The 13,459-nt window shown below is 40.6% G+C and overlaps 1 protein-coding gene across 2 annotated transcripts in view; it reads right to left on the reverse strand.

Moving 5' to 3' along the window:
• Positions 1-5,374: 5,374 nt before the first annotated feature.
• gpr146 (G protein-coupled receptor 146) overlaps positions 5,375-13,459 on the reverse strand; it is a 12,529-nt gene continuing 4,444 nt past the window's right edge. The window contains exon 2 of one of the 2 annotated variants that reach the window (XM_015059317.1): positions 5,375-8,792. In XM_015059317.1, coding sequence (XP_014914803.1) covers positions 7,750-8,751 — 1,002 coding nt within the window. In that variant the 5' untranslated portion in view covers positions 8,752-8,792 and the 3' untranslated portion in view covers positions 5,375-7,749. Of the gene's footprint in view, positions 8,793-12,326; positions 12,637-13,459 lie in introns of those variants that run through there. The other variant, XR_001428314.1, reaches the window with a different exon arrangement.

Here is a 13,459-nt window from a genome sequence, read left to right on the forward strand (position 1 = left end):
AGACTGTAAGCTTTCACTCTCAATCAGGGTAAAATAGAGCAGGCTCTTTGCTCCTGGCCAGGCTAACACTAACACATCATAATTCTAACTACGTTATGTGTCCAGACTGAGACCGTTGAGGCCAGTTGTTGTGGAGTCCGAAGGTGTGGTGTTTTTTTCAACAACTGGGAGGTATTAGTGAGGACGGGTACATTGACTACAGACAAACAATAACCATCTGCTTTAACCAAGGTATTTTTTAGCAATGTTGAGCAGAAGTACAGAGCATGAAGGAAGTATTTGGAGAGGGTCGCCTTGTCTACAGTCTGTGCTACAGTTTTACTTCTGAATTAATTTTCATTCAAATTTCTACACAAAATGTCAGACAAAGAACAAATGAAAAAATTCTCTTTTCTTTTTTTTTTTTTTTAAAAAATTTGTTGAAAAAAGTAAGTACTCACTCACAGCCCTGGTCATGTCATGGAAAATTTAGATTTAGATTTCCACCGATCGATCATCTTCAACAAGTGTATTAGAGTTCACCTCTGCTGAGTTCGTTATTAGGACAAGAACTAGACGCTTGTCTATATAATGTCTCATAGTTAAGACTACATGTCAGAGCAGAAACCACGTAATGAAGTCAAAGGAACAGGACTGTGTCAGGGCATGAATTTGAGGAAGCACGCAAAAATGTTTTGGCAGCATTAAGCATCCTGAAAAACACCGTGGTCTCCATTGTTTGTAAATGAAAGAGGTTTGGAACCACAAGGACCCTCCCTAGATCTCACTCCCCAATCAAACTGCGTAATCAGAGAAGAAGTGCCTTGATCAGAGAGGTGGCCGAGTAGACGGAGCTCCAGTAGTACTTAGTGGAGACGGGAGAACTATTCTGAAGGTAACCTGATTGGTGGCTAAAGCACTCCACCAATCAGGTCTTCATGGTACAGTGGACAGATGGGTGTGGCATTCTGCTGGAATTTTACCAGAAAGTCTATTGTCATTTCAAGTATCATGTTTTTGCGGGGGGGGGGGGGTTGCTCAAAAACTGATTAAAAAAATTTGGACTTTGAAGCATGGTGATGGCAGCATCATGCTATGGGGAAATTCATTTGTGCAGCAGATATTAGGCGAGTAGTCCTAGTAAGTGACTACTCGCCAGAGAGAGATTGTTCAAAAATGGCCCAAAGCACACTGCAAAGATAATAAATACATGGCTTCAGGACCAACCTGTCAGTATCCTTGAATGACCCAGATGAACAGAAATCCAAGTGAACATTTTGAGGCAGACCTAAAATAGCTGTCTACCAAAACTGTCCTTGCAATCTGAAAGGACTTGAGTGAGTCTGCAGAGAATGGTGGAATGATTGTAATAATTGCAGAAACGCACCAATTGCCATAAGATCTAAAGCTGTCAGTAAGTTTAAATACATAAAGAGGTTGACAGATTGCTTCACTGATGGATTTTTTTTTGTCCTTTAAGAACGGTGTCTTGATGTTTTGCTGCAGGTACTGTACTTGCAGGTTTGTTTGATTATTTTTTCTTCTTTTGTCTACAGAAGCAGATGTTAATCCTCACAGATCAGAGCTGCAGTGTTAGACTATATTCCATCACCTGTTGGGATAAATGACACCATATTGCCCACATATATTTGGAAGATTTTAGCCAGATAAAGGGATATCTATCACTTCTAAAGCACAACTGGTTCTTGTTTGAATTTCCTCCAACTTATTTGGTGTTGCTGTTGGTTTCTTTAAATCCATGATCAATCTTGTTGTTTTTTTCAGTAATTTTGGAGAAATATCAATTTGTACCATTATCATTGTTGCCAGGCAGTTTTCACAGTTATGGGAACTAATAATAATAATAATAATAATAATAATAATAATAATAATAATAATAATAATAATAATAATAATAATAATACCCTGGTACAAGATCCTTCTGATCCTTTGTACACTTTATACAAACTATGCCTTTAGCTATGAAAAATGTGGGAAAAAAACAAAACAAAACAAAACAAAACAAAACAACAACAACAAAACCCAAACAGGAAAATTCAGCCAGGAAAGCAGAGCTTTGATTTACATTAATCATATTCAGTATAATGAATGGAGGGAACTGAAGAAGACACGTTGTTTTCAGCAATCAGTAGATGCTGTGACAAAATATTAATTTAAGAATGCGCACCCTTATGTAATCAGAGAACTGCAGATTTTTATATTTTACACCCCCAACAATAACATGTATATTTTTTGTTGCTTTAATTTTCAGTTGTATAGATAGGGAAGAGGTTTTCAAATTGGTTATTGCTACATGTTTGTGGCGCTTCAACATGAATTAAGACATTAGACATTAAGCCAGGGGTGTCAAACTCCAGTCCTCAAGGGCCGCTGTCCTGCAGTGTTTAGATGTACCTCAGGTAAAAAACAGTGGAATGAAATGGCTTAATTACCTCCTCCCTGTGTAGATCGGTTCTCCTGAGCCTTGCTAATGACCTAATTATTCTTTTCAGGTGTGGTGCAGCAGAGGCACATCTAAAAGTTGCAGGACAGAGGCCCTTGAGGACTGGAGCTTGACACCCCTGCATTAAGCCATGAGTTGCTATTGTTACATAAGGTTGCAATGTCTCCTTATGTCCACAAGAGGGCTCGCTGACATAAAAAGTGAATATTTGTGACTGAAAACTGAAGCCTTGATTATGTTCAAATATATTTAAACATCAAAAAACGCAGATATACAAACATGGTTTCCAAACAAGCAAAGTGAAAATTCTGAAATACCATTGGGCGCAAAATGACAGCGGAGCATTCTTTCGGTTTTCATTTATTAGACTTATTTTGTATGTTCCATTGCAAACACTGTAAGAACATATTTACCTATAGTAAATTTGCTTCCTAAGTCTGTAAAAGAGAGAACAACAATTCTCTCCCCCATTTACAAGAACATCAGAGGAACAGAACAGTGCTGGCAGTGTTTTGAGTGGGAAAGGGTGTGGTTTAACTGGTTTTGGTTGGAGGGGGTGAGAAAGTGGGAGGTCTGCAGGAGGGAAGGTAAAACACCGTCATCTGCCTCCACTTACCAGTCTGATGTGCTGCTGGCTCCATGCAGCATCTCTAACAGCCACAACCACAAACTGTGAATGGAACATCCTGCCAAGTCCGGCCCTGTTTGCTCTGCTTCCAGAGCAATTTCTGATATTTAGCTGATGAAGGGATTTTAATGTTAGGCTATCTAGTTTTTATTTATTTTCTTTATTTTTGTTTTTTTCTTTTTCCTGAAGAGAAAAAGCAATGAGCGGCACTGGCAAGGGAGGAAGGGTGGATTGTTTTTCAAGCATCTGCTCTTGTCCGCTTGTTTTCCCTTGAGCTCCAGTGATGTGTTGAGGCTTTTCCTAGAAGAGGAAGCGTGTTGGATTTATTATGTTGTTTTATTCAACAACATCGTATTTTAGATAACTATCACATCAGATCCCTTGTGTCTGTTTTGTCTTGATTTGTTGTTCTTTCTTTTTTTTTTTAAACCAACATGTTTATTTGCAGCATGCCGTTTCCTGTTATCTTCCATCTTTTATGCTCTGAATAGCTTTCTTTGTTCCCATTCTTATGCTTTATCTATAATTCCAAGTGTGCCCTGCCCAGTCATGTTCCTGTCCTCATTCTCTGTAGTCCAATTTCACCCGTATTAAGAGAAACATCAGTGGTCTGAGGTCGTGCCTGAAATGTGCTCGACAGCCAAAAAAAAACACAAAAAGCTGCAGGCCAAATGTTCTGTCTTCTTAGGTGGCCTGATGCTGTTCACTTTTCAACTTGACCCTCATAGTTTTGGTCTGGCTGAGCCTCTTAAGAAGGAAAAACAATATTAGGACTAATGTAACCCATTAAAAACTGTGGGATATGTCAGAATAACTCAATTTTTAGGCTGAACCTGCACATTTTTTTTTCTTTTTACAAGAGAAATGTGATAAGAAACTTTAATATTAAATTTGTTTTAAAATTTGAACTAAAATGTATTTTTTTCTTCTGAACTGTACGCAAAAAAAAAAAAAAAAATCACACTATATTGTTTTCTAATGGAAAATGTGAATTCTTTTCTAGTCTGATTGTGACAGGAAGTTTTCCTTTCCTACACCGTAGCACTTACCTCTCAGTCTGCTGACCTTTCAGGGTGACACCTTTTAATTCTATATTTAGACTTTTGCAGAGTGATCCTGATCACCAAATCATCTCAGGCCAACAGGCCTCCTGTTGCGCCACTTTCCACAGTCTGCCAGTGGCACAGAACTCAATGTGCAGCAATGTTTACAAGATGCAGCCAGCATTTCTATCATGCCCACGAAAGACGGAACACTTCCCAGAATGTGGGGAATGCCTCTGTTTTCCACTAGCCAGTACGCTGTGGTTAGAAGATCCTTACATAAGCTGTGGCCTTAATGCCGACACCCACTGCTGCTGCATCTCCGCCTGCTTACTGCCATAACCTGATCAGGGTTAAAGGAAAGAGAGTTTCCATTACGCTAATCTAAATCACTCTTGTGTGTCACACACCAAGCCAGTTCTTTTAAAATTAAAATAAGGACAGACAAATTTCAATCAACACACAATTTATACAGATTGTACCCGTTAGCTAAGCGAAACAGCTCGGTTGCGCTGCAAATGCTGAAGCATATGTTCTCAATGTTGTGTAACATTTCATATGTCGTTGCAATTAGTAAAAAAAAAAATAAAAAAAAAAAAAATGTCATATTAGTTTATCCTTTATTAAGTCTTTGACTCAGCTAACAGGAAAGTACTTACAGAATCTAGATAATTTTCTAAAAAAAATAATACTGTAATCTTGATAAAGTATCTTCTTTTAAATCTTTTACATACAAAATATACATAATTCACACATATATACACACACTGAAAAGAGCATTGCTTTGTTTTGTTATTAAAGCACATTAAAAGGGATGATCTGCACAACTGGGATTTTGCTGTCCAAACACAAACATCTGCACATGTTCATCAGGCAGAGAATGATTCCAAGTGTCTGTTTCAGCGAAATGAGTGATTCGGATTTATCTGCGCCTTTGCGAGTTTGAACGCTAACCCCCCCCAACCCTCACCCACCCACCTCTCTGAAATAATAAACCGCTCTGATATTTGGGCAGCTGTCTTAGGTGGGCGTGAGTTTGAGGTCTGATCATGGTTTCTTTTCCATTTATGAGGCAGCACACAGTAAGCCAACGCCATCGTTCCTAATTACTCCTCCTGCCAAGGATTCAGTCGGCTTGTATCCAGGGAAGGCGGCTCCAAACTCAGCTTCTTAGTCTCAGCAATATTCAAAATAAGTCAATTAAACATTTACACATTTAAATAAAACAGGCACAGATCGTCTCCTAAAATGTGTTTGTTGCAACACTGCAGCTTGTTATTCAGCAAATATCCAGGATTGTCATATTTGGATCCAGGAGAAAATTTATAATAGAATATGCTGAGTTTTTATGTTGGAATTCATGCAGAATTTTGAGGATTGGGGAGAGCGGCTCCAGTGCCATTTTGGAAAATGTAAGATTTTCCTCCATATCCATTTGAAGTTAGCATTACCACTGCAAATCACTGTAAACTATGTGACCATGAGTGCAGGACTCTTGCAGGCGAGCACATACTGTGGCTCCAAAAGCAAACACACAGTTCAAATTGGGAACGCTTCTCACAGTCTGACTGAAGGTGCCACAGTAGCCGCATGCTGCCAAAATCAGGCAATATAAACTACACAATGACTCATTTTATAGTTGGAGACAAAACATTCCCAGTAGACAAAATGTTTGGAAAAAAAAAAAAAAACACAGGCTGTGAATAAAACCAAGTTATAATCTGAACAAAAAAACATTCGGATTATTGTCTATATCACGTCATATTGAGAAGCTATCCAAATATTTTTGCATCAATAATCTTGAAGTGTTTATGATTTATAGTGTGGGACTGGAATCAACTGAGAGTTACCGAGTAAGTCTGCAAAGACAAAAACAAACACTGCGGAATTGTAACCTTTTTATTTAGCATTTTATAAGAGCTCAATAATATATACTCTTTTAAATAAATGGCAGACAAAAAAAAAAAAAGAAAAAAAAAAAAAAAACAAAGTAGCTTAAATGCATCTGAGCAGCATCCGACCCGCATAACAAACAGGTGTTTGATATGCGAGTTTTTCCAAATTTTCTACATAGTTATTTTTTTTCTCCTGTGATCCAGAAAGTTTAAAATGTTTCAACTGGCCAAAACCTCCAAACCGCTTGTGTTTGGTTACAAGACTCTGCATGGACGTCACTGACCCTATGTGAAGTTCTGCGCACAGAATACCTGCAGAAGTGAAAGACAACTCAGAAAAAAAAAATAATAATAATAAAAAAAAAATAAAAAATCAAGAGACTGGGCTGTCATGCTCAGGTTAATGTGCTCAGTGGAGCTGCTTATGACTAACAGGTAATGTTTCAGCAGAGAAGTAAGAGGTACGCCGGTTATGTTGAGCCCTGAATACAAGCTTCACTTCTATTTGTCAAGTGAGATTTTAAGGTGGTGAGGTGGTGTGGTAGCAAATCTACTGATGAACTAGGCATAAGTGAGACTAAGCTCTCTGTGTCTGCGAAACTGAGTCAAAGAGAGCACATCTTCATTCCAGTACTCGTAGCTGCAGGGTGGATCTGCCACTGGTAAACAGATTTGACAAATTCTAGAAGAAAAAAATAAAAAATAAAAAGAAAGGTTCTTTCCCTTACAAAATGTGCAGATTAGGTAAAATGATTAAGAATCCTGAACAGTAACATTAAACCGAACAAAGTTGCCTTCTAATTCGGGTGGATTTTTGTGTAGAGACAGCTATATTCACCGCTATAGCTACACTTTTGTATGAAGCACTAAGATACATAATTTAATAGAGATGCACCAATTAATCACCCAGAAATCAAAATAGTGTCTTGACTGGCAGATCAAATACTGAAGAATCCATTTTTTCCTGATACATTAAATGCATCACAATGGAGAACTTCAAATATTTTTGAAGCATGAATAATTTATTTTTTATTTTTGATGCATTCTTTTTCCCAGTTTATTAAAAAAGACAAAGAAAGGTTAGTGACATTGATTTTGATCTATACCTCTACCAAACCCCCTCCAGAACATTTGTGTTATTTATACTTCTATATTCCTTTATTGGCCAATAAAAGCCCAATTGGTGCATCTCTATTATTTCATTTCTGGGTTTCTAGCTTATTGATTCAGCTTGTGTGAAAAAAAAAACAAAAAAACAGGCTTTTATGCTATGAAAAATTAATTATGATTCACATGATGAAATATAGGCAGTCGTGTATAAGCCAAACATCCACTATGGTATGCTGCTTGAAGACAGCTTTACAATTATACCTCGATGTTTGGGTTAAACTCTAACTTCACTGATATCAGATGATTGTACAAACTTTAACACCTTTAAACTACCAAATGTCTTTTGTCTCTGACAAAAAAAAAAAAAAAAGCAGCAAATGTTTTTTTGTTTTTTTTTTAATTTCCTTGATTTGTTCCATCACTGCAGAGAGAAGGATCAGATTAAGCTCTGGAAGGGGACAGGAAATTCCACAGTTAGCAATGACGCTCCACATAGAGTCCAGATAGTTGAGGAAGCCCAGTCACACACTGGTTGTGCAGGGGTGGCGCAGTGAGGAGAGGGGAGAGATAAGTGCTGGCTGGGCCAAGGAGGTGGAAAAGGGGCGGGGGGGGAGGGAAGTGGAGGGAGTTTCACGTCACCACTTGCTGCACTACTGAGTGTTCATGAGGGCAAGACTGGTCCCTGCAATGCAGCTTCCTGAGCAGCCGCTGAAGCTTGCCGGAGAAGTTTTTGTTCATCTGTCTGTACATGAGAGGCATCGCAAAGCTGCTGGAGAACGCCAGCAGCTTTGACACGCACCTCATGAAGTGATAGGAAGGCAGGTAATGCCCGTTGCTGATGTACCCTGGCGCACCGGTGATCGTGTGCACCAGGAGGGTCATGTAGTACGGGGTCCACAGGACAAACTGCACACACACCGACGCCAGCAGCAGCCGATGTATAGATGGATCCAAGCGAGCCGAGTCCTGATCCAGAGGAGTGGACTCCTTCCTGATGCGCAAAATGAGCACGAAAGCGTAAAACACGGCCACGGCCGGAACGGCGTAACCGATGAACATCATGATGGCGTCAGCCGCCTCCTTGTTCTGCATCTTGGAGCACTCGACCATCTTGGTGGAGATGTGGTTGCACACGTAGAAGAGCAGCGAGGAGAAGCTGGTCAGCACGGCGCCGCCCCAAATGAAGCCGCACACGTGCTTGGTGTTGTAAACGCTGGACATGTATGTCCGCGGCAGCGCCCGCTCTATGTAGTAGTCCAGGCTGAGCAGCGTGGTGGAGTACATGATGACCAGGGATGAGATGTTGAAGAGGATGAGCAGAGTGATGTGGACCTCGTCGTTGTACTCCCACGCGTGCCAGCGAGTGAACGTGGAGCTGAGGAGCTCCACGGGCGCCACCAGGTTGAGCACGAGTCCCGCGATGGCCATGTTGACGAAGTAGACGTCCGGCATGGTCATGGAGACCTTGTTGGAGAGGTTCACCGCAACCAGCAGGATGTTATAGCACAGCCCCAAAGGGAAGCAGACCAGGAGGTAGACGAGGGAAAGGATCGACATGATGAGGCCCAAATCTTGGGAGAGCTGGAGGTCCACGATGGCTTCCGTCTCATTGTAAAGCATGCTGCTCCACATCGCTGGGCTCCAACGCTGGCAAAGCTCCCTCAACAGATCCACTGTAACAGAGACACAAGTTAGGGTATGGCAGTCACAACTCGAGGAAAACATTTAACAACGTTGCATTCATTCGACTGTTAACTCTTTGTTTTGCCTCAGTTATGTTTCTCTCCATACAAGCTACATAAGGTCTGGCATTCCGTTTGGCCAAGAGCATCGGCTGAGATGATGCTGCCATCAACCAAACGTTCTATCTCTCCTGCTATTAGCTTTCAACTTTCATGAACAGCAAAAATAATCGCACATCAGATCCTCGACCGGCCCCCAGTCGGCGTGACTGACGGCCGCTTGTACTGAGCAAGGTTCTGCTGGAGGTTTCTTCCTGCTAAATTGGAGTTTTTCCTCTCCACTGTCGCTACATGCATGCCCGGTAGGAGGGATTGCTGTAAAGTCAACAACAATGCACACGTTTGTTGATCCGTGCTCGTCCAGAAGGAGTGAACATTGCAAGACAGTGATTCGACTGCGAGTAATTAATTGACTATACTGTACTGTTTGATGACTAGGATCAATTGGAACGTATGTGGGATGGAACTAAAATTATTTTTCTGCAACTTAAGACAACGTTTGCTGTGAAACTAAATTGAATTTATAAGCAGAAAGATAAACAGAATGTAGGTGAGAGCTCGAGTTTTGTATTATGTATTCATAAGAACGCATTGTTCTGTTTAGTGAAACATACAGTCTGCTTTTTTTTTTTTTTTGCCACTTAATGAGCAGATTTCAGCTCGCTCTGTTATTGCGTTCTGTGCTGGCCAGAGGACCAGACACGGCCTTGACACAAAAGCACGTCAGCAGCGAGTCGGCTATTGTGCTCCGGGTAACGTTGTTAATTTCACTTCACTGCATCTGACTGGCTGAATACAAACGCCTCACAATATGTTTGCAGTTCAGCCTCCAAACCCACACCATTTCACCCTTACTTGGCAGAGCAAAAGAAGCCCTTGCTCTGATGGCAGAACACAAAACTGTATTTGTCTGACACCATGGCGAGCTTTTCCTGTCCTCCTCCGACTCAGAGTTTCTTTGTTGCAAGTAGGAACGGCCTTGCAAACGTTTCAGGTGGCCGAGGAGAACTGAGGTAAAAAAGAAGAACACTTTACGTGTAGATTTGTTGCTGCTGCCGTTGCCATCAAAGCTGAGCGCACTGATCTTCGATGTTCAGGTTCCTGCCAAGTTCACCCGGCTGGGAGTGTGTTGATGGCTGGATTTATAACAAGTGAAATGTGAGGCAGGCTAAGTCGAAGGGTCAGTGGACGAAAGAATTTTAGGCTGGAGTTCAGGGAAAGGTTACAAACAAACTAAAAAAAAGGAAAAAAAAAAAAAGGAATGCACACGTCAGACTGGGTTGCAGATTGGCAAAAAGCAATCATAATCCACCCGGGTGATATTAAATAAATTTGTTACCAGGGTTAGGTCAAGGAAAATGAGATTTTACAAAGACATTGGCATCCTCTCAATTTCATTTCCATTTGTTTAAATATGTTCACCTTCCTTATATAAAAAAAAAAAAAAAAAAAGCATAATGTTTCTGAAATTATGCTTTAGGCAGTGACTTGGAGAGAATTTTCATGGAATCTCTCACTGGCACTAAGAGCAGCGAATGGAGTTTTGTTTTTAGGGCGATGAGTAACTATGCCAGTAAAAGGAAAACATTCTTCCGTTCACTTACATAACACCACTACAGAGGGGCCGTTTTTGGCCTTCAGCCTCAGACACGCATGCACACTACGGCCTACTCTCTGCTCTGTAATGAGCCTATGGAGGAGGCTAGAGCTCAGAGCTAAACTAGAGCCAGATCGGGGAGGCGGGGGGAGAGTGTAGAGTTACTCCTTACAAAAAAAGAGAACCTCGTCACAGAAGCACTGGGTAGCCCTTTTGTAAACAGCAGCTAGGTGACTCATTGACTAAAACAGACACTGATAATAGCTCACATTTAGCAATGATCCAGGACCATTGATTACCTGCTATACCTTGAACATGTTCTATAGTATCTCTGCTTCCTTCACCCCCTTCCATAACCTTTAATTACTTCAGGAGAAAATGACTTTAGGGTAAGTTGGTGCTTATTAAAGAGGGTCTGCTGCACCACAGCTTGCTGTCCTTATTCATTAGCACCTGCTTTATGCAGACATTTATGCCCCCCGCACCCCTTTCATTAACACATTGGCTCCCTTCAAACTGCTAATGATTATCTTTAAAAAGCTGCCTTTTTGGGGTTTTTTTAAGCCCAACAGAAACTTCCCCATTAGTACTGAATTGGCTTAGCTAAACATCACAAGCGAGGAAATAAGCTTCCTGTTTTCCAGGACAGCACACACAGTATGTAAAACAATCACCTTATTATCTCTCACTAGTCTGAAGGCACAGTGCACACACAGAGAGGATGAGATGTCCTATGCAGCTTGTGGAAGAAAGTTGGCCAAGGTTCTTTTCCCTAGTAAAGTAAGAAAAATGTAAAAAAAAAAAAAAAATCCAAATCAGAAGGAGCCTTGGATATCTTGTTTATGAGGCAATGTCACAACCAGAAACAAACATCGAGCAGGAAATGGAAGAGCAACGGCTAAAGCAGCAGATGTCAACAAACGTCCTGCAGAAATTATTGCCGCTATGTTTGGTGTCATGGCAGCTTATTCTGTTGGTTAACTACAAAAAACATACCTAATAAATAAATGACATCAAGAGGAGGTTTATATATTCATTATTTACGCTGCTTAACAACCGTAACTAAGATCAGATGATATATTTTTGAATAATTTAGCCGCAATGTTTTTTCATGAATAGTCTTAATAAGAAATACTGCTTCAGACACAAAATGGGAATCCCATTGTGCTGGACTATTAGCTTATCATAGAAACCATTTGCTGTGAAAGTAGTCAGAAATATGCTGGTACAAATTAACTCATGATCCTTGAGTTAATTTGAGTCAATATGAATTTTGCGAAAACATCCCATATGAAAGAACCAAACTGGTCGAAAAAGGGTGAAATGACCAGCAGCCAATGGTTTGACACCAATTTGATGCCATCATTTTGAACCCACAAGTTACTTTGCCTGAGTCGATGCACCTCTCCCACTGTGTACCTCCATTTCATACCGAAACATTGTCATTGCGTCCTTTTGTACCTCAGGCTAAATTTTAGGTGGCAGAAGGCACCATTTTGTGATTTCACCATCCATCACCATCCCTTTAAAGACCACATGGTATTAATCTTCTGATTGCTTTTTCAAGCAGCATTATATGGTAATAATTTACTACAACATCCCAATCAGACAGAGCACCTCTGAAATGAGTTATAGCAGCAGATTCACTTCATCAATGTGAATCAAGGTAGACTGCATGAAATCTCTTATTTGATTTCAAGCATACATCAACAAGGTCAGGACAAACAATCCTATATTCCATTATAAGTGCATGTAGAACTTTTTTTTTGCAGCCAATCTGCAAGATAGATCAGACAAAATGGAAAAGAAAATTAAAAACTACATAGTTTTATAGGGAATTTGAAATATAGTTTGATAGCGAGGCTTCCTGGTTTTGAATGTTTTAATATTTTCTTTCCAAGCTATATCTACCAGGGTATTGTCACAGCCATTGCACTTCAGCTATGCACATTTCGCCAGCAGCCCATGATAATGAGAGCTCGAGTTTTCCACTCAGCTGGGGGGAAAACAAGCGAGGTGCAAGTTCACGCTGTATGAGCAGTGTCTGCTTTAATTTGGCGTCATGAGAATCCTTCCTATCCAAGCCTGTTCTGGAGTCTGGAGGTGGGGGTGATGTTTCTGGGGTTGAGGAAAGGCCACGGAGACGAGATGAACCACAACAGGCACTGGATTCAGATACTGTCACAACAAAAATACAGACTTTTCTACCGTATTTCTGTAAATAATGACATATCACATTATGTTTCATTGTGAATACATCTTTTAAATAACCTTTCCTGCTGTTGAATTAGATTAGTGTTTTTTTCAAAGTAGTATTACAGTTCAGTTTACTAAAATGGACAACATGTGTATATCTGAGTCTTTTACTTGATGCTTCCAGCATTAAAACAACCCAAAACAAAGCCCCGGAGGCATCTGCTGAGAAGATCCCTTCCATCCAACCCAAGTCAGACATGAATCTGACTTGGATTAGCTTCATCTGAACTTTGTAAACAAATCCATGTCAAAATTATTTAAACTAAATACTCCCAGAGGGGAAGACCGTGTTTCAGCATGCGCCGGACCCATCAGTGACGCCCGAGTGCCTGACGTCTCGGCATTCTGAAGCCAGAAACCCGGCAAGCTGATGAGAGCAGTGTGACATACTCAGCCCGCACCCCTCGTATATGCTTACAGGAACTTGCAGCCTATTCACAGAAAGTGCTGGATGACGTCACGTGATTTCCTACTTGCGCCTGCAGAAGAGCAGTAAAAGCCGCAAAGCCCAAAACGGCCAGATAAGATGGCATGAACAAACTATGCATTTGTGACTTGAAAGAAGAGCTCAAGGCATTTTGTGAATTCATCTAAATCACCCACAAGCAACAGACATTCATCAATCATTAACTTGCTGGTTAGTCCACACCTACAAAAAAAAAAAAAAAAAAAGCTGAACTAGGAGCAAGTCATTGTTTCGTTTCTTTCTCGCACAGAGGGCTGAGCAGCATCGAGCTGTAATTTG

Source organism: Poecilia latipinna, unplaced genomic scaffold (assembly GCF_001443285.1).
Source record: "Poecilia latipinna isolate Pla-1442-1.1 unplaced genomic scaffold, P_latipinna-1.0 Scaffold1619, whole genome shotgun sequence".
Taxonomy (NCBI): Eukaryota; Metazoa; Chordata; class Actinopteri; order Cyprinodontiformes; family Poeciliidae; genus Poecilia; species Poecilia latipinna.